Source organism: Lipotes vexillifer, unplaced genomic scaffold (assembly GCF_000442215.2).
Source record: "Lipotes vexillifer unplaced genomic scaffold, Lipotes_vexillifer_v1.1 scaffold382, whole genome shotgun sequence".
Classification (NCBI taxonomy): Eukaryota; Metazoa; Chordata; class Mammalia; order Artiodactyla; family Lipotidae; genus Lipotes; species Lipotes vexillifer.
In genome coordinates, this window is record NW_006780611.1 from 4,106,070 (window position 1) to 4,132,711 (window position 26,642).

General features: G+C 41.4%; 1 protein-coding gene across 1 annotated transcript in view; it reads right to left on the reverse strand.

The window, feature by feature from the left end:
* The window catches only part of ATXN10 (ataxin 10), a 158,397-nt gene that overhangs the window by 17,542 nt on the left and 114,213 nt on the right, over window positions 1-26,642 (reverse strand). Inside the window, exon 10 of the mRNA XM_007453909.1 lies at window positions 10,627-10,690. Within this exon, the coding sequence (XP_007453971.1) occupies window positions 10,627-10,690 (64 nt within the window). The remainder of the gene's footprint in view (window positions 1-10,626; window positions 10,691-26,642) is intronic.

The window sequence follows — 26,642 nt, forward strand, 5'->3', positions numbered from 1 at the left end:
GGAAAGAGTTACGTATCCAGGTGTTTCCATGTGCTATGTTCACAGAGTGGCAGGGGTAACACAACGGATCCGCAGAAGACCAAGATGAGGGACTCAGGCTCAGTTAAGGGGGACTGTGGGAAAATTCCAGGAGGAAGACACACATGCTCAAGTCTTAGAAGAGGAAGGAGTTGGCCGTGGCAGAGGTACCTGTTTTCCAATGCGGCTACCACCTCAGGGCTTAGGTATCTACCTCGATTATTACCTGAGGCCAAAGCAGAGCAGTGAGTGGGCACCACGTGCTAGACGCAACAGGATTAAGTAACTCAAGACTGCATCCAACCCATCTGAATGCCCACATGTCCCCCAAGAAAGGGAGAAACAGTGTGAGGGAGTGAAGGAAGCACCCGCAAGGAAGTCTAGACACTTGAACTAGACAACCCTGGGCTCGCACCTTGGTCCTGCCACTCCCGAGCTGGGAGAGCCCGGACCAGCTGCAGTCAGGGAACCAGCTCTCTGAGCTTTACTTTTCTAATCTGTAAAATAATAGTTCCCAACAAAGAGGCTTGCTAAAAAAAAAATTGTGCAAGATAATGTATGTAAAGGGTATATAGCACAGGGCTTGGCACCTAGAAATAACTCAATGATTTTAAAAATTTTAATGTGAGGAGCAACAGAACGCACACGTCCTAAGTGTACATCCTGATGGGTTTTCTCAAACACATCACATGACCCCGCCCAGATCAAGGTGCAGAATGTGCCCAGCACCCTGGAGGGCCTCCAAGTACCCCTTCCCTATCAAAAGCCGCCCTCCTAACCCTCAAGGTAACCACCATTCTGACTGCTGTCGCCACAGATTAATTCTGCCCGTGCTTAAACTTCGTGTAAATGGAATCATACAGTGCATACTCTTTTTGAATCTGGCTTCTTTAGCTGAAAACTATGTTGGTGAGATTAATCCACTTGTTACACAGAGCGGTTAATTCTTTACTGCTGTGTATTGTTCCACGGAATGAACATCCCACAACTTCTGTTCTACTACTGATGACGATTTCGGATGTTTCCACTTCGGGGCTATTATAAATAATGTGACTAGGAAGGCTCCTGCACACGTCTTCTGATAGGTATGTGTATGCATTTCTCCTGCGGGTACAGCTAGGGGCGCAACTGCTGGCTCACAGGGCTGGTGGACGCCTAGTGTTAGCAGACACTGACAGTTTTCCCAGGGCATTTTTCCAGTTGACATCTCCACCATCAGTTTACTAAGGCTCAGGCTGCTGCACATCCTTGCCGTCACTTGGTGCTGTCAGTCCTCTTATGAGCCATTCTGGTGGGCTCCTTACTGTGGGTTCAATTTGCACTTCCCTGATGAATGATGATGTTGAGCTCTTTTCATACATTTACTGGCCATCTATCTGGATTTCCTCTTTTGCGAAATGCCATGGGTCTTTTTTCCATTCTTAATTACCTTTTCTTTGTTGTTTTGCAGGAGTCCTTTATATATCATGGGTATGAGTCCTTTGTCAGATATATACAATGCAAAAAACCTCTTCAAAGTCTTTCTCTTATAGTTAGCGCTTTTCGGTTATAATTTTGATGTCTTGTTTATGAAATCTTTGCCTCTTCTAAGACAATAACCATATTCTCTTATGATTCCTTCTAGAAGCTCTTGTGTTTTCCCTTTCACATTAAGGTCTATGATTCATCTTGAATTAGTTCATGAATGGGATGAGGCAGGGGTGGTAGGCTTTTTTCCCCCTACGGATATTAAGTCGGTCTAGCACCATTTATGGAAAAAAACCAAACCAAACCAAAACAAAACAAAACCCACAAAAAGACCATCCTTTTCTGCTCAGCTACAGGGGCACCTTTGTTGTGCATGCGTTAATCTGTTTGAGGACTCTCTCTTCTGTCCTGTGATATTATTATCATTATTATTCCTGTTTTACCACTGACTCAGTGCAATCACAGATGAAAACATACCTTTCTCCTAGGCATTAACAGCTGTAACAGGATATTTGTACAAGAACATCTACTTGATGAGAAACTATAGGCTGAGCACTCTGCAAACGTGATGACATTTCACATTCACCATAACCCTGTGGGGATAGGTCCCATTTTAGATAAATAAGCTAAAACTCACAACAGAGGTTGAAGTAAAGTGTTTAGAGGTTGAGAAGTGGTAGAATCTGCATCTGTCTAGCCCCAGAACTGACGGTCTTGCCACTATGCCACACTTCCCGAACACGAGATTACTGGTTATTATTCCTATAAACAGTTACATTTCTGTACACAAGTAAAACTTACAAATGAGGCCTTTCAATAAAAAAAGAAAGAAAGAAGGAAATAGAAAGGAAGGAAGAAAAAGAACAGAAAAAAACCCCAACCCTGTTTAGACTCTCATCCTATCCCTGTCCCCTCCCCCTCCAATAAAAACAATAAAAAAAAAAAACCACATCAAGGACAACTGATCAAAACATAGATCAAAAAAGAATCAAGGGAAAACATTTCAAATAAAGTTCAGCTGTTTCTATTTGGAAACAACAACAATAAAAAATCCCACTTGCCACAATAAATGACAAATAAGAAATGGACCCTGTGGTAGCGGAGCTGGAATTTTCCAATGGCATCTGCTACTGTGTCATTACTGCGGGTCTCCGCAAGGGAGCCGGCGAGTGAACAGCTGGTCTTGTGCCCCTGACGCAGCAGCCATCGCGGAGCGCTGTCCTTTGGGGTTAAGCACCCCTTTGAGATGCTGTCTTTTCCCTGGAACTAGAAATCCCAGTCGGTCTCTAGAAGCCACCTCCAAGAAACGGGACAGTGAGCCTTCTAGCCCTGCTCTAAGCCGGGGAGAGTCTTCATCTTAGTCTGCCCTGATATGCCACCTTGAAATTCCTAACCCCCAAGTAAGGAGGAAGTCTTTCATAGGGTCCAAACCACAGACTGCCCATGGGGAACAAGGACAGCTACCCTAAGGCAACGCGAGACCTCACCCCCACCCCACCCGGTGGAGGATGCGTGAGTACACGGACACAGCCAGTCAATCCGGGGTGATCAGAGGACGGAGGTATTTTTGTTAACTGACATTTACTCTCTCGGCACTGATTCCTAGTCTAGGCATATCCAAAATATCTATTGCTTTTTAACACAAAATACTGAAATTAAAGTTCAGTGAAGCTTGGTTGGTGTGAGTTATTAGAAGAAGGGGTTAAACCAAACCAAGCTGAAACAGTATCACTGCCGAACCAAGCCTATTCAATTCACAAGAGAATCATCAAACCCGTGGGAGAAATTTCTCCTGTGCCTTGAACCACCCCTCACCCATCAAACACACACACACACACACACACACACACACTCTTCCTCAAGCTGCTGTTTTTTCATTCATTTGTTCACTGTTTTACTCTGTCACCTATCCATCTAAGAAATATTTATTGGACATTTACTATGCACCTGACAGCGGCATATTATACTTAGGTGAAAAACAGAAAAAATGGCCCCTGCCATATGGGCCTTGGTCTAGAGGGTAATTAAGACATAAATGCACAAATATTCATTCAATTACAGACTGTGATAAGCTGAAGGAACAGAGCAGGTTCTAGGAGGGGTCAACCGGCAAGGCTTCCCTGAGGAAGAGACGAGGAAGGTGGCCATGGAGACGAGGAGGACTGAGCCGGGGGAGAGAGTCCAGGCTGAGAGACGAGCATAACGACTGCCTTGAGGTGAGAAATTAGACAGATCTGAGACACAAAAAACGAAGAGTCTCTGGGGAATGCTAAAAAAGGGAGACCGGGAGGAGCTTCAAGATGGCGGAAGAGTGAGACGCGGAGATCACCTTCCTCCCCACAGACACACCAGAAATGCATCTACACGTGGAACATCTCCTAGAGAACACCTACTGAACGCTGGCAGAAGACCTCAGACCTCCCAAAAGGCAAGAAAGTCCCCACGTACCCGGGCAGGGCAAAAGAAAAAAGGAAGACCGGTCTGGGGGTAAATGAAAAGGCAGGTGGGGCAAGACCACACAGGCCCTCTCAGGACGTGCTGGAGCCTGTGGATTTATTCTAAGGACAATGGACAGGCCTGGAGGTTTTGTAAATGGGCATGTTTATGAGGGATGGTGTGGGGTAGGGAGAGTCAAGAGGCAGAGAGGAATGACCCTACTTTGGTTTTAAAAGACTGCACTGAATGGATGGAGAATAAATATCACCGCAACACAACAAAACCAGAAACTGAAAGATGAGTTAGGAAGCTACTGCTGACATCCAGGGGCCAGGGGTGAGGAGAATATGGACTGGATGGTAGCAATGGAGATGAAGGGAAATGGGTAGATTTGGGACGTATTCTGGAGGGAGAATCAACAAGACTTGGTGACACTTTAGCGGCAGGAGAATAAAAAACAGCATCACGAGTGACTCCCAGGTTTCTGACCTGAGCGACTAGATGGATGGAGATATTCCTACATTTATTGAAAAAGACAGGGGAGAATTTTGCAGAGATATTAATGGCTTAACTTTGGACATCCTAGGTTTGGGATGTCAGTAAGATATGCAAGCAAAATGTTAAGCAGGGTGTCAGAGACATACGCCTGAGACTCAGAAGAGAGGTCTGTCTAGAGGTTAAATCTGGTAGACAAAGGTGAACAGGTGATGTTTAAAGCCTTAAGAATACCCAGAATACAACTTCATCTCCCATCTCCACGGCTACCAGCCTGCCCCAGGCCACTGTCATCTCCTGCCTGGATGATGCCAATAGCCTCCCTACAGGATTCCCTGTCATTCCACGGGCCCAGAATAGTGTCTGGGACATAAAAGGTGCTCAATAAACATTGAATGAATAAATGAATAAAGGAATAAATGGGTGAGGTTCTTTAGGGAGAAAATGTAGGGTGAGAAGAGAGAGCCTGAGCTCTGGAATGTCCAGGAGAACTCCAATGTTTAAAAGTTGTGTCAAAGAGGGAGAAACAACAGAGAATAAGGAGGAGGAGCCAGGAAGACGTGAAAAAAAAAAAAAAACAAGAGGAGGTACTATCACGAAAGAAAAAAGGGTTATTATGTTAAGGAGGAAGTGATGAGATCTGTTGAACTGAGTTTTAATATGATGAGAACTGCAAAGCATCCATTGACTCTGACAATTCAGAGGTGACTGGTGACAACAGGCAAATGATGAAGCTTATGAACACATTCATCTGTCTATATTCTCCTTTGAAATTATTCCCTTTCTCAAGCAATGTGGGAATATCTCCATCCATCTAGTTGCTCAGGTCAGAAACCTGGGAGTCACCTGTGATGCTGTTTCTTTTTTATTCTCCCGCCTCTGAAGTGTCACCAAGTCTTGTTGATTCTCCTTCTAGATTATGTCCCAAATCCATCCAACAAAAAGGGTAAAGTAGAGACACTCTGGCATGGAGGATACCAGATGCAGAGGGTGCAGATACCATGCTGGAAATACTAGAATTAAGCCAAAGTATACATATTAAAACAATGAGATCCTGTAGCTATCACAACAAAATGCTGGAATCAGGTATACATTTTCAAACGAACTCAGATGGTTCCTCACCCATGAACCCACTTTAAAGGAAATTCTGAAAGAAGGACCTCAGGCCGAAGGAAAATGATCCCAGGCGGACAGACAAAGCTATAAGAAGGGGTGAAAGGCAGGAAAGCAGTACATATGTGGATAGATCTCAATGAACACTGATGTTATAGAACTACGATAATAACGTCTTACAGAGCTGTAAAAATAGAATAAAAATATATAACAACAACAGCATATAAACTGGGGGGGTGCTGAGTGGTCCTGTATTATCTGGGAAGGGGGTAAAGGTCTGAAAAACATTAGATTTTCCTCAGTCTAGGATGCATGTTGTAATTTCCCAGGGCACGATTAACAGAAGAGAAAAAAAGAATTAAAAACTTTTAAACCAGGAAAAGACAAACATTGAACTATATAAAACAATTAATCCAGAAGAAAGAGAGAAAAATAAAATAAAACAGAAAGCAAACCAGAGTAGCTTAAATACAAACACATCAGTAATTACAGTAAATATAAATGGGCTAAATGCAATAGCTAAAAGGCAAAGAAACTAGATTAAGAAAAAATCAACTATGCTGTTTACAACAAACACCTCTGACACAGAAAGACTGAAAATAAAAGGACTGTAAAGGTTATACCATGTAAGTACCAACCAAAAGTGAGATAAAGTAGCTGTATTAGTAACAGGCAAAAAGCATTTTTAGAGATAGAGGGTCACTTTACAGTGACAACAGGGATATTTTTCAAGACCTATTATACACCTTAGTCTAATAATGTTGTCTCAAAATATATAAAGAAAAATATTACATAACTAAAAGGAGAAATTTAGAGAAATCTATAATCACAGGCTGATATTTTAAAACACTTCTCTCCACAACCGATAAACCACAGTAGACAAAAATATCACTAAAAATGTAAAAATTTTACAAACTTGACCTAAAAATACTGTACTCCACTACTAGAGAATAGATGTGATTTTCAAGCACACACACAACAGTTGCAGAAACTGACCATACACTGGGTCATAAAGCAAGTCTTAATAAATTTCACAGGACAAAGAACATCAATATGTGCTCTTTGATCATAATGAATTTATGTTAGAAATCAATCTCCAAAAGATAATTCTTATTTGTTCAGAATTTAAGAAATGCATTTCTAAATAATCCATGGGTCAAAAAAAAAACATAATAGAAATTAGAAAACACTTGAAATGCATGATAACCAAAATAATACAGACTAAAATCCACGCAAAGAAGCTATAAAAAATACACAGAGAGGAATAAAAGCTGAAAAGTAATAATCCTAAATAAATGGACAGATATACCGTGTTCATGGGTTAGAAGACTCAGATGTCAATTCTCATCACACTGATTTTAGCCAAAGCAATCTCAATGAGTAATTCAACATGTGGGGATTTTACACTGTTTTTGATGGTGGTGATTTCATGTGTGTACATGTGTGTATGCACATGTGTGCACAAAAACACACAAATGTGAATGTATAGAATTTGACTAGCTGGTTTAAAAATTTTTATGGGCAAATACAAATGACCAAAAATAGCCATAATACTCTTAAAAGAGAAGAAACAAGTTGGAAGGATTCACTCGACATATCAAGATACTTTAGAAAGTGACAGTACTTAACACCATAGTACTGGTACAGGGAAAGAACACAGAGATCAATGGAAAAGAAAAGAGAGTCCAGATCCACACATATATGGACACCTGACTTACGATACAACTGGCACTACAGTAGACAATGTGTGTTCGTTTCAATAACTGGGATGGGATAATTGCGTGTCCATATGGGAAAACATAGAAATAGACCCCTAACTCACACCATACAAAAAAATCAACTCCAAGTGAATTATAGACCTAAATATAAAAGGTATCAATGCTCTGTGGTGACCTAAATGGGAAAGAAATCCAAAAAAGAGGGGATGTATGTATACGTATAGCTGATTCACTTTGCTGTACGGAAGAAACTAACACAACATTGTAAAGCACCTATACTCCAATAAAAATTTTTAAAATAAATAAATATAAAAGATAAAAATATCAAGTATTCAGAAGATAATACAGATTATCATCATGACCTGAGGGTATGAAAATATTTCTTTAACAAGATACACACCTAAAAAACTAACCATAAAGAAAAAGTGATAAATTTGACTAAAAGTTAAGAACTTCTGTTAATTAAAAAAAAAAAAAAAAAAGCTATAAAGAGAATGACAAGATAAGTCATAGAACAAGGGAAAGGAAATATTAGCAACACATGTAGCTGACAAAGAACTTCTATCTAGAATATGTAAAGATCTGTTACAAACAAATGGTAAAAAGATAACCCAATGAAAAAATGGGCAAAAGGTTTTGATCAAGCACATTTTACACACACACACACACACACACACACACACACACAATCCAAATGGTAAATAAACATTTTAGAAGATGCTCAGCCTCACCAGTCATGCAGGCAACAGAGCAAACGGGATCTTAACTATAGCGGGAGCATGAGGGAGGGAAGAGAGGAGGTGGTGCACAAGAGCTAAACCCTAGTGTCACAGCAAAGTAAACAGGTAACGTCAAGATGTGATCTATCAAGAAACAGCAGCGAAGCATATTACTTAGTTACAGAAAAGCAACTACGAGAAGAAAGAGCTGAGAGAGTGAACTGCAAAGGGTGGAGGGTGGAGCCAGAGAACTCACTCCCCCATTCTACACCTTTTGGCATTAAAAAAAAAAAAATACAGATTTATTATTTTGATGAATAAAAAATATAGGAAAGAAAAAAAAAAAAACATATGAATGGGGGTGGGGGAGTGAATGAGAGGTAAGGAGGCAAGGTCAGGGAAATCAAATAATTGGGAAAACCTGCCTGAGAGCAGAAGCCGAGAAACAGTGCGGAGGAGGAACACGGGGCGGATTTACTCTGTGATCTGTATTATGGCCCTATTTGCTCTGGCTACTAGGGAGGCCAGGTTTTCATTTATGCCTCACAGCTAAAAATTGAATCCCTAGGCTATAATACTTCTTAATTTCTGACCATTCGACCATCATTCTCCCTTTGCTCTCACATTTTGGTATGTATCTCATCTCTTGTTAAGTGTATTTTGTACGTCTTGAAAACAGTAGGTGTTTATAAACAAAAGTCCAAGGAGTTACAAGATGTACATAACACGAAACACGTAACACCTTGCCTCTTCTTGACAATTTAAAGGAGATTCTGGAAGCTTGCAATGCTTCATTAATTATCATTTAAAATAACATTTATCTATATAGATTGTCCATCTATATTTTTTCAATTTATAATTCTGAGTAACTTCTCCACTACGTGAATATGTTACTGTGCTTTCTCTGTACGTGTTCTGTTCCCTCCCAGTGACTTACAAGGAGACAGTTTAGGAAAGCAGCTAAGAATCAGGTACACACCAAGTTTAAATTCTGGGTCTGACCTTCAGGACAAGTCACTAAGGCTCTCTCAGTTTACCTTCTCACCTACAAATAGGGCGGATAATGATAACAGTATCTGCTTCACAGTGTTGTAATGTATGTAAATCCACAGCAAGGACTCAATAAATGTTGCCTGAAAGAAGTGAATGAATGAATGAATGAATGAATGAATATCCGGCAAGGAGGATGCCAACATAAAAGACTTTGTAAGCATGAGCCACATGCAGCGTATCTGCAGAACTATGATGTGCTGTGCGCAACAGCCTTTTAATTTTTTGGTCTTTGCTGAAGGCCAAAGATTAGCAATAAAAACCTTTTCTCACTAGAAGGTCAATTCAGGGAATATAAAAGTAAAACTGGGTGAATTTCTTTGTTCGCAATAAATCATCTTTTTCATCAGGAAATGCAACACCTGCAGTTACACCTGAATGTTCTTTTACTGCTTTCCTGTGACAGACAGCTTTCTTCTTTTTCCTTTCCTTTTCTGGGGCTAAAATATTTCAAAACTCTCTAATGAGCACAGCCTGTGGTGCCTGATCATAATGCAATGCAGTGAACCGACTCTGTTTTACCTTGAACAAAAAAGTCTTCTGAGGCTGTTTATTTGTCTTTCCCTGACTGAGCTTATAAGCTATCATGCTCTTTAAAATAGGAGATTTTCTTCTATTGCTAATCAGACAAATGACAGTATCTTTAGCACAAATAATAAGCATTTCTCAATCTACTTACTTTGAAACACATGATTTTCATCAGCTCCTTTTCTCTTCTTGACAGAAACCACAGTGAGCATTTTAAAAATATAATTCCCCTCCTCCTCGGTCTCCCACAGGGTTACAGTCTCAAAGTCCTTGCAATGGTCTTATTCACCCCTGCCCCCCACCTGCAATAAGCACAAGGCCACACTGTAGCCAGGGCAAGGGACTGACTGGGCTGAGTTGGATTCTCACCAGGGAAGGTCTTGAAGTTAATCAGATTATCTCTCAAACTTAGCAGGCTGTACCCAGTCCCTGGCTCCTCATCACTGTACTAGATCAGTGTCTGACAGGGCAAGACCTTGGCTGGTGGAGTGGGGGGGGAGAAGCAAGTTCCCTGCAGAACACCTTCCAGAAGGGTGGTCAAACCGGGTAAGGGCAAGAGCCAGAGCCCCCAGCATCACTAACAGAGGGTCGCAAGACCGTACCCAACCAAAACCAGAATCCGGAGCCACTGAAACGTTTCTCCCCACTCCTGAGGTCTCAGAGGCCTCCAAACTAGCGCTAAAATGGTTCTTCCAGAGGACTGGACACCTCAAATCTCCACAGAAAAAAATGTTAAGCGTCTTCACAGTCACTCCAAGGGACACATGGTGTTTGGAAAGGTGACATCAGTGACATGCAGCGAACACAGGGGCCATGGATGAGCTTTTGCCTCAGTCTTAAGGCACTCTGTAGTAGAAGGCTGGTTTCGAATGTCCCAGCCACCTCGAAAACTTGAGCTCACTACGCTGCACAGACCGCAGGAGTGACACTCCAGCCCCGAACCTTGAGAAAGTGGCTTAGTTCTTAGGAACGAGCCACCAAGAAAGCCAGCCAGCTGCCTCCTGAATGAATACCCGGCAAGGGCCTTGTTCCGCTAAGGCCCCCGAGGGTGAACTAACGCTTGTGAGTCACATCAAGGATACAGGGGTTTTTGTCATCGATGCTACAGCTGTCCAGGATCAGGGCAATGCCATCCAGCTCGTTCACCTACGAAGAAAAGAGAGGACAAAATGACACGCTGAAACAGCCTGGGAAGGGCTGGAGATTATAGGTGATCTGTTGCTCCTTTTTTATTTCCTTACTCCCTGCTATAATAATACTGTTTGTGCAATTACCTGAAACACCTATATCAATCCAGAAATATTTAAAAACAGACATAAACAAAACAGATATAAAGTGATACTTTTTCTTTTCACCCTTCCTCATAAATGTTGGGCAACTGGACAGCCATATAAAAAAGTATAACTGGGATGAACTGGGAGATTAGCTTTGACATAAACACACTACCATGTGTAAAACAGATAGCAGGTGGGAACCTGCAGTACAGCACAGGGAGCTCAGCTCCGTGCTCTGTGACAACCTAGAGGGGTAGGATGGGGGTGGGGTGGGAGGGAGGTCCAAGAGGGAGGGGACATGTGTATGCATGTGGCTGAAACAGTTAGATCAAAAATAAAGAAAAATAAAAAAGTATAATTGAACAACACTGCAGACCAACGACACTTCAATAAAATTTCTTTGACACGTATAAAAGTGGATCTCTTCCTAATATTATTCGCCAGGATAAACGCCAAGTGGATCTCAGTTTAGTAGCGAGTGAGTTCTTTCCCTAAGCCAGAAGCAGGTAGAACATTTCTAACGGCAGCTCAAAATCCAGAAGCAACAGAGAGGCTATAAAATGTGACTACGTTTTGTAAAAAGGCAAATTGAAAGCTGTAAAAATTGTCTGCAAGATGTCACAGGCAAAGCGTTAATATTTTAATATATACAGAGCTTGTAGAAACTGAGAGAAGACCAACAACCCAACAGAAAAATGGATAAAATACATGAACATAAATGGCACAGAAAAAAGGAAATGTGGATGGACTGCAGAGATATCAGGATCCGCTCAACTGTGCTCCTAATAAGATGCAGGCAAATTACGATACCATTTCTCAGCCGCCAGAAGGGCAAATCATCACGTGCGACAACACGTGCTGCTGGTGCGGTGACAGGAAATGGCACCCTCAGACGCTGCCGGAGTGAGCGCCAAGTGCCACGACCCCTATGGTAGGGAACTGGACAATACGTAGCAAAATCACACGTGTTATTTACTCTTTGACCCAGTAATCCCATTTCTAGGATCAAAAATACAGTGTCACATGGAATTATGTTTGTACAAGGTTATTTACTTCAGCACAGCTTATATTTTTATAAGACTTCTATTGAGGTATAATTCACATACCATAAAACTCACCCATTTATATACAATTCAGTGGATTTTACCATATTCCCAAAGCTCTCTCACTATCACCACTACCTTAGAAGATTTTCATTACCCCCAAGAGAGTTTTTAAACTGGGCTGACAGGGCAAGACCTTGCCTTGTCAAGAGAGTTTTAAAAGAGAGTTTTTAAACTCCATTCCCATCAGCAGTCACTCCTATTTCTTCCTCTCTCCAACCCTTAGCAACTACTAACCCACTTTCTGTACCTATGGGTTTGCCTATTCTGGGCGCTTCATACACGTGGACTTCATTCAGTATGTGACTGGCTTCTTTCACTTACTGTAATGCTTCCAAGGTTCATCTATGTCGAAGCACGTATCAGCATGCTGAATAATAATATTCTAATGTCTGCATATGTATTTCAGTTTCCATTCATCCACTGACACACATTGGAACTGTTTCAAACTTTTGGCTATTATGATAATGCTGTTACAATCTTTCATGTACCTATTTTTGAATGCATATATGTATTCAATTCTCTGGCTATATACCGAGGAGTGGAATTGTTTAGTCATATGGTAACTCTATACTTAACATTCTGAGGAACTGCTTGACTGTTTTTCAAAGTGGCTGCACCATCTTACATTCCACCAGCAATGTAGGAGGGTTCCGATTTCTTTACATCCTTGATAACACTGTCTTTTATTTTAGCCACCCTAGTGGATATGAAGTGGTAGGTCACTGTGGTTTTGATTTGCATTGCTCTGATGAGTAATGATATTGAATGTAGCACAATTTATAAGAAAAATCCTGTAAACAACTCAAGCATCCATCGATACAGGCTCGTTGAATAAACCATGATCACTAACATAATGCTATGGAGAGATCAGGATAGAATGGTAAGTGAAAAAAAGCAGAGTGCAGAACAGGATTATATGTGAAGCTTTTGTGTAATAAAGGAGGAGAAACAGATTATTTTTTATATTAAAAAAAATGAAGGGTTAAATAAAAAACTAATAATGGTTATTTACAGAGCAAAGTGGAGACTGAAGTGAATGAAACAGGAACAGAGAGGTGAGACCTCTGTGAATGTACCCGGTCGTACAATTTTGACTTTGGGATCCTGTACATGTTTTATGAAATCTTTGAAATTAAGTTTATAATACATGTTAACTAGACTTACTGTGGTGATTATTTCACCATATATACAAATACTGAATCATTACGTTGTACACCTGAAATTAACATACTGTTATATGTCGATTACAGCTCAGTTTTGAAGAAATGAATCTATAAAGTTATAAAAACAGAAAATGGAAACAAATGAATCGGACAACATGTGAAACAAAGACAATTATTTCACAGAACTGAAACAGTATTTTGATGGGACGTCCCCAGGGAGCTGTGTCCTGAGCTCGGATGGAACTGCAGTCCCACAGCTGCACGAGGTCGTCTCAGCACCATTAACACTGGGACTGGCATTCTGAACCCTTATTCCTAGATCTAGTTTAAAGAAAATGGGTAATTTATGTCATTAGGAACCAAGATTTTTAGCATAAAAAAGAAGTACCAAATCAAAGTGGTTTACATTTAAATTATTAATACTATAGCATGAACCCATGATACATTTTTCTCTTTTCTTTCTAAAAAATGTTTACTTCCTAGCTGTTTACTGAAAAGGCACAGAAGCAAAGACAAGCCAGTAGCAATGAACATCCCCAGCATGACTTAAGGATTCTAAACACCATGGTCCAACTGAAAGAATCCAGACCTCCAGCTGGCTGTGATACACAGACTTGCCGAAGGCAGGGAAGAAGAGAAGAAATCTAATTCCTATAAATTTCCCGAGGCACTGGAAGGTGGTTAATGAGCTGCTAGATGCAGACATCCAGCATCTACCAGGCAATGACACACACTTAAATGATTTCCCTTAATTCTGACAATGCCAGGGTAAGTATTACTGGTTCCATTTTACAGATAAAGAAACTGAGGCTCAAAAGGTAGGTACCCTCCCCGTGGACACTTAACTAGTAAGTGCTTTTCAAAGTGAGGTCTGGAGAGCACTGTCAGTCTGCAAGAAAGTGTATGAAAGAGTGAGAAACTGTGCCAGCAATGTCACATACTTACGCTATGTTTGCTGAATCTTATAATAAAATTTGGGCTTGAATTTTCTATGTCTTAAAATTTTTTTTTGTTTTCTAGTAGTTCATTTACATTATCTTTTATAAACATATTGGCCCAGGATGGTTTGGGGAAAAGACAGCTAGTTATCCATCACAGATAGTCTGAGAAGCTTTGGCATGGAGGGTTAGCCCACTACTGAGGGTTGGACCTCATGTTTTTGAGAGGCACAGAGGTAAATTTTATGGCCAAACTGGTAGTGGTCCCACCTGAGACCGTACCCAAAGCTTCTCCATGCAACGCTCACACCCCAACTTGTCCAATAATCAGCCCTGCACCCACCCGCAGGATGAGGGCGCTAACAACGAAGCCTGCAGATGGGAGAGGAGGCTCCTACCACATGCACTTGTCTCGGGGTGAAGCGGAGAGACCCAGGACGGGAGCCATGCCTGCTGCCCGGCACGGAGCGCAGGAACAGCCGCGGACTCTCACCAGCTCCTTGCGAACGTGTGATCTAGACCCTTCTGGAACGTGGGTGCATCTCCACGCCAGAGGAGCTGGGTGTTTGACGTTGCTAGGGGACCACATGGCACGGGGCTCCCAGGGAAGGCCTCCCTGCAGAGGTGACCTTTAGCTCACGGTGAGAAGAACGAACAGGAATTAAACACAGAAATAAAGGGGCTGCGGAGAACGCTCTGGGCAGGGGGAAGAGCACACGCAAGAGCTGGGGCATCAGAAGGAACATGTGGTGTTCCAGGAACCGGGAGGCGGCGGCGCAGGGATGAAGGGCGAGGGCTGCACAGCCAGCGCTGAGGGCAGAGTCTGGCCCTACAGTGCTTCTGAGCTGGTGGCTTTGGGCAAGTCATTTACCCTCTAAGACTTAGTTTTCTCCCCTGTCAAATGGGGATGATAGGACCTACTTCACAGGGTGACTGTGAGAATGGCACGGATTACTGTGTGACGAGCACTCAGTGAAGACTCAATACAGGGCCGCAGGGGTGACGGCGTAGCCGGCAATTTCGTGCCGTGAACTGGAAGTTCAGCGGGCTGGGGCGTGGAGTTCAGGGCTGGCTCCCGAGAAAAGCACGAGGAAAACTGGAGGATAACTTCCACAAAACCGAGTCACAATTCGACTGTGTATGAGGCAAAACTGTCAATTTATTTTCAAAAACCACTTTTTTTTTTTTTTTTGTAAGTGCGAAACTATTAAGGATCTCTTATTCAGTGCAAGAAAAACATCTCGTTTTCGGTGCGGGGAGTAGACTTCTCAGATAATGTTAAATGGGTAAGGAAATAAAATCACAGGCTAAAAACTGACATTTTAAAGCAGGCAGTAAGGGTGAATTAAAGAGTTCCTGAAAATCATGGTTACACTAGAGCCACGCCTGAACTGAGGGTCTGCTTTCCTAAGATAAATATTCCTCATTCACACCACTGCATTATGAAATGATATTAGGTAATTTTTTTATAGAAATTCATTAAATGTTGATAACATAAGTGAACTATTCTAGACAACGACAGCAGTGGCATCATGACAAACATGCAACATACACTGAAGAGTGAACACAGGTTACAGTCACTGGGAAAAGAATCCCAGGACGCAACACCTCCAGGAGAGGAGTGACCGATGCTCTGTGTCATCACCAAGCTCAAGTTTTACAAGTTCCTGCTGCCGCTGAGCTGCAGCATGGAGCTCCTGTCAGGAGAGGGGGGAAACAATTAGGAAATTAACAAGTTTTCTTCTGTTCCCGCTTCATAAAACAAGGAGGTTGTTTGTTCCTTTACCTGACATTTGGGAACTGATTCTAGACCCATAATGAATGAGTCACAAGCTGTAGTTCCTAACAAGGAGCCAAGCTCAGTCACTGCTTTCACGATGTAACACATCTCAACAAGACAGTAAGTCTGGCTTAAACAGACTAACATTCAGCCTCTGGAAATGGAGTTGTAAATAGCAGGACAACTCACTGATTTGCTAACTGTTCTCTCCCACCGAAGCCAATAGTAATCTCAGAGAATGCACCCTGCGAAGTGTGTGGGCCCAACCTGAATACCTAAGCTCCTTCAGGAAGATGTATTAGGCTGTGACCAAAAACAGGGCCTCAGTTATTCTGTCTGCTCTCACACTGAACGCTAAATACAAAAATAAAAAAAAGCCTGAAGACAGACAAGAGCACAATACCAGCGCAGGGCTGAATCTCCTATTTAAACGCCCCACGAATCAACGTTAACTAACATGTGGTGAAAATCTGTTCATAACATAGCGCTTCAAAACAAACGCACACACACACAAAGATCAGCAGGGTCCTGTGCTGAAGCGAGCACACAACCAACATGGGTGCGGCAGCGCTAGGACAAGGCTCTGATCTAGATGAAGCCATCCTCAGAGGCGTGACGGCAACTCAGAAGGCTCGAAGCCCGAGGGGATGGGGGCGGATGCTGGATGAGGTGCACCATCTTGTATGAGATGTGGGTGTGCCCGCCCACAGGGTGAGACCAATTACCATCCGAAGCACACAGAGGAAAGAGGGATACTTTTGGAGGCAGACAGACCTACAAGAGAATCCAGCTCAGCCCTCTAGCTGTGTAACCTGTGGAGGGTTCTGAGCTTCATGAAGTCTAGTTTCTCTTATGTGTAACAAGAGAGTGGTGCCCACCTCACAGGGTTAAAATAAGGATTACACAAGAAAGCATTCAGCACAGCACCCAGCACACAGTAAGGACACAGGAAATGGCAGCAGTTTGCAATATTATTTTCACTTGGTTTTGAGGTTCTGTAGGATTCCTTCCATACTTGAAAAGGGCTGGACATGGTAATCCTTCACAGAGCACAAGCTGTTGTTCAGCAAAGTTTGAATATGTAAACATACATTTCTGCAGTCATAGGAAATCTGGTAGGTATGGGTTGCTCTAAGTTAGTACTATGCTCCTCTTGACTGTCTCATGAACTGGGTACACCTCTGGTTACTAATTTCCATCCATACTCCTCTGCTGGCTTTTGCCTTCCACAATCAACTCTAAGTCTCACAAAAATAAGTATTGTTTATCTCTGTGTTGCATTTATTTCCACGGTGTTCTGTGCAGCTTACTACTAGGCATTTCATGATTGAGCTGCTATGCCAGACGAACAATTAAGGATGTTACTCAAGAAGCAACAAGCACACGACCTGCATTTCACAGACAGTCTTTCCCCAGGACTCAGAGCAAAAGCCTAGGCCAGAGGTTCACAACCTTGACTCCACATTAGAATCACTTGGGGAGATTTCGAAAACGACCAATGCCGTGGTCCCAACCCCAGAACACATCAATCAGAATCTCTGGGAGCAAAGCCTGGACATCAGTGTCTTAGACGAACTCTTCGGGTGATTCCGACATGCAGTGAGTTGTGGACTCCTGATTTACGCAAAGTCCAAGAGCACCTATTGAGGCAAACTAAGTCTGAGATCTGCTGCAAACCCTGAAAGAACTCCGAAAACAGAAGACACTGTCCTTCACACTTTTCCCCCGGGTGCTGTTTTCTTTACTTATGAAATAAACTTTGCTGAGATGTCCCCATTTACACACAGGGGACTGCAACTGCACCTGTGTAACCACAGACAAATCAGTATAGAGTACATTTCCATCACCCCAGAGAGTTCCTGTGCACCTCTATAATCACTGCTTTAGTAACCATCCATCTGCTTCCTGGCACCAGAGGTAGATCTTCTCTGTTCTATACTATAATAAGACCACATCAAAAGAACTCTCTTTCAATGTTTCTGAGATTCATCCATGTTGTTACCTGTATCAGTAGTTTTATTTCTGATTATGAATACGCCATTTATTTATCTATTCACATGCTGATGGACAGTTTTATCTGTAATGAATAGAGGTGCTATGAACACTATGTGTTCATGTCTTCTTGTGGACACGTGTTTTCATTTCTCCTGGGGTGATGTCTAAGAGTGGAATTGCTGGGTCATTTTTTTTGTTTGTTTTTGCAGTACACGGGACTCTCCCGCTGCGGAGCACAGGCTCCGGACGCGCAGGCTCAGCGGCCACGGCTCACGGTCCCGGCCGCTCCGCGGCATGTGGGATCTTCCCGGACTGGGGCACGAACCCGTGTCCCCCCCATCGGCAGGCGGACTCCCAACCACTGTGCCACCAGGGAAGCCCTTGCTGGGTCATTTTTTAAGTGTATGTTCAACTTTATAGGAACTGCCAAACTGTTTTCCACCATGACTGTACCATTTTACATTCCCTCCAACAATGTAACTGAGTGACCCTGGATCCTTAACAATGCTTGGTACTGTCAGACTTTTTAGGTGACATCATATTGTGGGTTTTGTTTGCATTTTCGTGATGACTGACGTGTAGCATCTTTTCAGGTGCTCATGGGCCATTTCTGTATCTTCTTTTAGGAGGTGTTGTTCAAATATTTTGCCCATTTTACTACCTGAGCTACTCTTTCTTGTTGGGTTGTAGGAGTTCTTCACATAATTTGGATATGGGTGAGTCCTATGCCAGATATAAGCACCGTAGATATTTTCTCCTAGTCTGTGACTTGCCTTTTCAGTTTCTTAATAGTGTGTTTCAAAGAGTATAACTTTTAAATTTAGGTGAAGAACAATTTATCAAAACATTTTTCATGATTAGTGCTTTTTGTGTCCTAAGAAATTATGGCTTTCTTCAACACATCCACAGTGTTTTCTTCTATAGGTTTTATAATTCTAGCTTTCATATTTCCATTATAAATCAACTTTTGAGTTTGGTGCAAGATAAAGGTCAAGGTTCTTCTTTTTCCCCCCATAAGGATGTACAATTGTTCCAATACCATTTGTTGAAAAGACTAGCTTTTCCCCATTCACCCTATATTTGGACTCTATCTTATATTGGACTTTCTATACATCTACCTATATTTATGCTAATACTACGCTGCTTTAATTAGCCTACTGGTAAGTCATGAAAGAAGAGGCACAATCCTCTAATTTTGTTGTTTGAAATTGCTTTGGCTATTGTATTAGTGTCCTAAGGCTGCTGTTAACAAAGTACCAGAAACCGAGTGGCTTAAATAACAAATTTTATTCTCTCACAGTTCTGGAGGCTAGAAGTCTGAGATCAAGGTGTTGGCAGGATTGGTTCCTTCCAAGGGCTATGAAGGAGAATCTGTTCCATGCCTCACTCTGAACGTCTGGCGGTGTGCTGACCACCTCTGATGTTCTCTGGCTAGTACATCATCTCTGGCTAGTACATCTCTGGCTAGTACATCTCTGCCTTCACCTTCACATGGCTTCTTCCTCTTCTTGATTGAACTATACCTGACTCACAGTATTGTGTTAGTTTCAGATATACAGAAAAGGGATGTGGTTCTCTATTTTTCAGATTCTTTTCCATTATAGGTTATCACAAAATACTGAACATACTTCCCTGTGCTATATAGTAAATCCTTGTTGTTTATCTATTTTATATATAGCACTTTGTACCTGCTAATCCCAAACTCCTAATTTATCGCCGCCACCCCGCTTTCCCCTTTGGTAACCAAAAGTTTGTTTTTCTGTCTACGAGTCTGTTTCTGTTCTGTAAATAAATTCATTTGTATTATTTTTTGGATTCCACATATACATGTTATCATCTAATATTTGTCTTTCTCTGCCTGACTTTCTTAGTATGATAATCCCTAGGTCCAGCCACGTTGCTTCAAATGGCAAGATTTCATTCTTTTTTATGGCTGAGTAATATTCCACTGTACATATATATGCCACATCTTCTTACCCATTCATCTGTTAATGGACACTTAGGTTGCTTCCACGTCTTAGGCTATTGTGAATACTGCTGCTATGAACACTGGGGTGCATGTATCTTTTCAAATTAGAGTTTTCATCTTTTCTGGATATATGCCCAGGAGTGGGATTGCTGGATCATATGGTAATTCTATTTTTAGTTTTTTAAGGAACCTCCATACTGGTTTCCACAGTGGCTGTACCAATTTATATTCCCACCAACAGTGGAGGAGGGTTCTCTTTGCTTCAGCACTTATTATTTGTAGACTTTGTGATGACAGACATTCTGACTGGTGTGAGGTGATACCTCATTGTAGTTTTGATTTGCATTTCTCTAACAATTAGAGATGCGGAGCATCTTTTCATGTGCCTACTGACCATCTGTATACAGTCTTCTTTGGAGAAAAGTCTATTTAGGTCTTCTGCCCATCTTTTAATAGGGTTGTTTTTTTGCTATTGAGTTGTATGAGCTGTCTCTATATTTTGGAAATTAAGCCCTTGTCAGTCAAATCGTTTGCAAATGTTTTCTCCCAGTAGGAAGGTTGTCTTTTCTTTTTGTTTATGGTTTCCTTTGCTATGCAAAAGGAAACGTTTATACATTTGATTATATGTTTATACGTCTGATTAGGTCTCACTTGTTTATTTTTGCTTTTATTTCTTTTGTCTTGGGAGACTGACCTAAGAAAACATTACCATGATTTTACTGAGATTTGTTTTATGGTCCAGTGTATGGTCTGCCTTGGTGAATGTTCCATGTGTACTGTAAAGAATATGTATTCAGCTGTTGGGTGCATGGCTCTATAAACTTTAATTGGTCGAGTTCACTGATCAGTGTTCAAGTTTTTGTATTACTCCTGAGTTTCCCCTTGTTCTAGAATTTACTAAGAGTGCTGAAATCTTCAATTATGATTATAGATCTATTTCTCCTTTCAGTTCTGCCAGTTTTTGCTTAATATACTTGAAGTTCTACTATTTGCAATGTATGTTCATGTTTTTATGTCTTTTTGATGAGCTGATCCTTCAATCATTATGAAATATCCCTCTGTATATCTCAAGTCTATTTTGTCTGACATTAATATAGCCACTCCACCCTTTTTGTGTGTTTGCATGGTATATCATTTTCATTCTTTCATTTTAACCTATCTTCATCTTTATATTCAAAGTGTATTTCTTGTAGTTATCATATAACTGAGTTTTGCCTTTTTAAAATCCAGTCTAACAGTCTCTGTCTTTTAATTGGAATATATAAGCCATTTAGTTTTAATGTACTTATCAATATAGTTGTCTTTAAGTATATCATTCTGACATTTGTTTTCCTTTTATCCCAAATGTACTTTGTTCCCTTCTTCCTCTTACCCTGACTTCCTTTAGGCTGAGTATTTTTAAATATTCCATCTTTTTCCCTCCTTATTAACTAACTCTCTTTCCTTTTTTTTTTTTTCCCAAAGTGGTTGTTCTAGGGTTTAGAATATGGATCTTTAACTTTTTTAGTCTATCTACAAGTAATATTATACTATTTCACAGAAATGTAAGAACCTTACAACTGTATACACCACTTGACATTTGGGCAACTGCTCTCACACGTTTTACTTCTATATACATTATAAACCTCCAAATACATTGCTATTATGATTGCTTCAAAGAGCTGATGATATTTTTTACAAATTAAAAATTGAAGATAAAGGTATTTTATTCTTACTCACATATTTAGTTTTTTCCAGTATTTCTGATTTCTTTGTATAGAATCAGGTTTCCAGCTGGTACCATTTTCCTTCACCTGGTACAACACCCTTCAACATTTCTTATAGCACAGTCCTGCTGACAGCAAATTCTCTCAACTTTTGTTTGTCTGGAAATGTCTTTATTTTGCCCTCATTTTTGAAGGATATTTTGGCTGGATATATAATTCTAGTTTTCTTTTAGTATTTTAAAGATGTCATTCCTTTGACTCCTGTTTTGCATTATTTCTGCTATCACTCTTATCTTTGTTCCTCTTGACTGACAGGCAAAAGTCAGTGAATTAGAGAGGAAGAACACACAGAAAAGATGAACCAAAACCAAAACCTGGCTCACTGTAAACACTGATAGAATGGAAAAATTCCAGAAAGACTGATGAAGGAAAAAAGAGAGATATCTATTTAAAAAGAATAGAATGAAAGGAGAGAAACTGATATAGAAAACATAGATAAAATAATAAAATATTATGAATTTTATGGGAAAAAACAGAAAATCTAGATGAAATGGATATTTCTGAGACAAACTGACACAATAAACAGAAAGCCTGAAAAGGTCAATACTTTAAATATTTAAATTCAAATAATTTAAGGATATGAAAATACCAAAGACTCACTGACAAAAATAGTCAAAGACCCAAACAGCTGTTCAAGTAAGTACCATCAAATTTTTAAGGAACAGGTAGTCTATTATGTATGTAAGTTATTCAAAAACAACAACAACAAAAAACCGAGGGAAAGCTTCCCAATTCATTTTATGAGGCTATTATGGCTTGATTCTAAAAGCAGGATTAAGACAGACCAGTATAAGAAAAACAACAGGCCTATTTATGAACATACACCACTTCCCAAGACAACCCCACCCAAAATTCCTGGAAATGATATTAGATTAATTAAACATACCTTAAAAATTCATCATCATCTTAATGTTGATCAGAAAATCTACAAGGCCATTATCCTCATTAATGTACTAATAATTATCTCAATATCACAGAAAAAGCACCAGATAATGCTTAGCACCTATTATTTTTTTCTCAGAAAACTAGAAAACTATTTTAACTTGAAAATGGCTTGTGTCAGAAACCTACAGCAAATATCATACCTAAGAGAAAATTTAGAGAGATTCCCAAGACCAGAAAAAACACAAGGATACTGTCTTCTTACTCTGATGTAGAAATATAAACTGAATGGCATACTGCAGTTGTGAAAGGTCTTTGGAGCACTCTGTCTCTAGAAAACAAAGAGGGGTTAGAATGGTGCGAAAAAGTGGTTCAGTCTCAGAACTGCCTGGTGGTGCAATGGCTAAGGCTCCTCGCTCCCAACGCAGGGGCCTGGGCTCCACCCCTGCTCGGGGAACTAGATCCCACATGCATGCCGCAACTAAGGAGCCTGGAGCCACAACTAAGGAGCCCGCGAGCCGCAACTAGGGAACCCGCCTGCCTCAACTAAGACCCGGTACAACCAGAAAAAAGAAAAACAAAAAAAAGTGGTTCAGTCTTACTACCAGAACAGAAGCAGTGGACGAAGGGAAAACAAAAGAAAGCAACAGCAGATTTAGATTAAGGAAAAGTAATTTTGTTTACTTGGGGGTGGGGAGAGCAACAGTTAAAATCATAAAGGACAGATTACCCAGATATAAAGTGGGAAATAATCATCTAGACAGTCAGGATAAAAAGTTCTAAAGGGAACTGAAAATGTACCTAGTCCTAACTGCTCCTAAGCTGACTTTTAGAAGAGGGATCGGTATTTTAGTTGCTACTAGAACAGAAACTGTGACTGGAGCCCTACAAAACCCAGGAGAGGGTGCTGGGAGAAGCATGCTTCTGGCTCCCTGGAATTACTCACACGAAGGAGAGCAGGACCCAGGAAATTAGTGAGGAGACTGCTCCCAAATGTCATAGGCCACTAACTGTCACAGACTAACCGAAATGCTGGTGAAACAGAAACTAAGATGTTCTACATCCACCGCTTTCCCATAGCTACCACAGACTTTCTGCTACTTGACAACAAACACTAAGTGTTGGTTTCTACGGACACACTTTTGCTCCGGGTAACGATTAGAAGACTGGGAATTGGCTTGTTTCCTGACTTTGGTGTGTGTGGGGAGCCAGTGCATGATAAGCCTGTACCCTGTTAACGCTTTTTAGAAGTGAGGCATATCAGAGATTTAGTATTGGGGTTCATGAAACCCCAAGACACCAACCCAGGCTGCAGCTGTTAAAAGAATCCTGACCCCATGCAGGAGTTAAGAGCCCCTCCAGCTGGGATTAAGCAGAATCAGAAATTGGGAGGATACACTTTGGACTTTAATTTCTTTGAATTTTAACTCACATGGGCAGAGAATTTGACTTTAATGTCTTTGGACTTTAATTTAAAATGAAATGTAATCTTTGGATTTTAGTATCTCCCTGGGAATTTGATAATGAGATAGAATTAATATTCAAATATAGAATATCTCCTGTGGGCATTTTATTATTACAGTGAATTTAGGCTTTCACTGGAGTCCCTTAATATGGAATGAATTTTCTGCCTTGAGGTCAAAGTGATTTTGCAGTTAATTTGATTCATGTATTGGTCTGACCCACTTAAGAGTCTTCTGGGGGCAAAATCTCTGCTCCCTACCAGGAGTCCAGGAGAAAAAAAGGAGTATGGTTGGTATAGGCAAGAGTGGCCTTACAGAGGTGGGAGCAGAAAGGTCCTGGCAAACTTAGGCTTCTCTCCAAGGAAAGGACACACCTCTGGCCCAATACATTAGCAGAGTAACAACAAAAGCAAACAAGAATGCTGAGAGGTGCAGAAGATTCTTCTCTCTTTATGCTGTGGAGAGAGCTGAATTAACATAATACTCCTTGGCTTCTCGAGGCCTGTGACTGGCTCCTTCCCAGGGTAGTGACAATCAGATTACTGAATCTGGTTGTATTAAGTCCACGGTATAGACAACAGCTACTTATTTGATGGTCTGATTCTTGCATTAGACACTGGGGTTTTCAACTGCATGAAGCAGCTTTCATTCATTCTTGCATCCCTTGCCTTGTCCTTAGATGTCAATTTGCTGAAAAAAATACATGTGTGTGAAGGAGGCAAAACAGCTCTTATGCCTGATCCCATCCACACGTCCATTAGTATACAGGTAATCAGGGTCCCTGTGCTCATGAAACTTAACAGACAGAGGCAGACAGATGGACAGCTGCACGAGAGGGAGAGAGTGCATGGGTAAGAAATAAGTAAACATGGGCTTCCCTGGTGGCGCAGTGGTTGAGAGTCCGCCTGCCGATGCAGGGAACACGGGTTCGAGCCCCAGTCCGGGAAGATCCCACATGCCGCAGAGCGGCTGGGCCCGTGAGCCATGGTTGCTGGGCCTGCGCGTCCGGAGCCTGTGCTCTGCAACGGGAGAGGCCACACCAGTGAGAGGCCCGCGCACCGAAACAAAAAAAAAAAAAAAAAAAAAAGAAAAAAAAGAAAGAAGTAAACAAATTAAAAAATATGTTTACAGATTATGATAATTCCTAATGATCAACTAGAGAGTGGCAGAGGGGGCAGCATTTCAGAAAGGGTGACTTTCCTACAAGATGGTGACATGTGAACTGAGACCTGTGCCATAAACATGGGGCAGACGCTCAAAGATTTCGAGGGAACCAGAAGTACACCGACTCACGGGTGAAAAGAGTTGAGCGTAACTGACTTGTGGAAGGGAAGCCGGCATGGCTGTGTGCAGGGAGATGGTAAAATGGTAGGAGATGAGGATGGAGAGGAAGCAGTAAGACCCTGTGGAGTGGTGGCTCCTCTGCAGTCCCTGGAGTATAAATGTCATCTGGGCCCTTGTTCTTGTTCTTTTTTTTTTTTTTTTTTTTAACATCTTTATGGAGAATAATTGCTTTACAATGGTGTGTTAGTTTCTGCTTTATAACAAAGTGAATCGGCTATACATATACATATGTTCCCATATCTCCTCCCTCTTGCGTCTCCCTCCCTCCCACCCACCCTCCCTATCCCACCCCTCTAGGTGGTCACAAAGCACCGAGCTGATCTCCCCGTGCTATGCGGCTGCTTCCCACTAGCTACCTATTTTACGTTTGGTAGTGTATATATGTCCATGCCACTCTCTCACTCTGTCACAGCTTACCCTTCCCTCTCCCCCATATCCTCAAGTCCATTCTCTAGTAGGTCTGTGTCTTTATTCCCATCTTACCCCTAGGTTCTTCATGACCTTTTTTTTTTTTTTTTCTTCTTAGATTCCATATATGTGTGTTAGGATACGGCATTTGTTTTTCTCTTTCTGACTTACTTCACTCAGTATGACAGACTCTAGGCCCTTGTTCTTTAGAAACGCAAATCATCAGGTCCCACCCCAGACCTACAGAATGGGAAACTCTGCGGTTAGGGCTCAGCAGACAGTGTTTTTTCTAGAATGGTGGTTGGTAAGAGAAAGATGACTCAAAGCTTCTAAGTTTCTGCTGAGCTGGATGGGGGTGGTGTCATTTACTGAGATAGAGGAGAAAAGACGTGGGGAGGAGCTGGGGGAACTGCGAGCACAATGTGGGACAGGTTAGAGGTGAGGTGCCTGGAGCGTCCCAAGGGTACGTCAGCAGTTACATCCTCTATGTTTCATATACGGAGAACGTGAGCAGTTCTGTATGCTACCGTGGAGCCTAGGGGGCGGGTCTGGGCTTGAGAGCTACTTTGGGGTCATCTGCACACAGATGGTCTTTGAGGCCTGGGAACTGGGTCTCCCAGGGGGGTGGGTGCAGACAGCTAAGGGCAAATGTAAGTACTCATTCCCAATGGATTAATTTGTAAGCAATATGAACTTTTTTTTTTCCTGGAAGGAGATAACCAGTAACTGAAAATGCACAGTGGTAAGATTTCCTTTAAGAGTTAAAGTGATCATCAGATTATCTGCCCACTGATAATTTTTCAGGGTAACTTCTTTTAGAAGCTTATTTCCCCGGGGGTGGGGGGGTGGGATGAACTGGGAGATGTCATCTCCCAGTTCAATTGGGATTGACATCTATACACTAGTATGTATAAAATAGGTAACTAATAAGAACCTGCTGGATAAAAACATTTTTAAAAAGATTTCATGATATTGCTATAAACAAAAATATAATAAAACATGCTGCAATT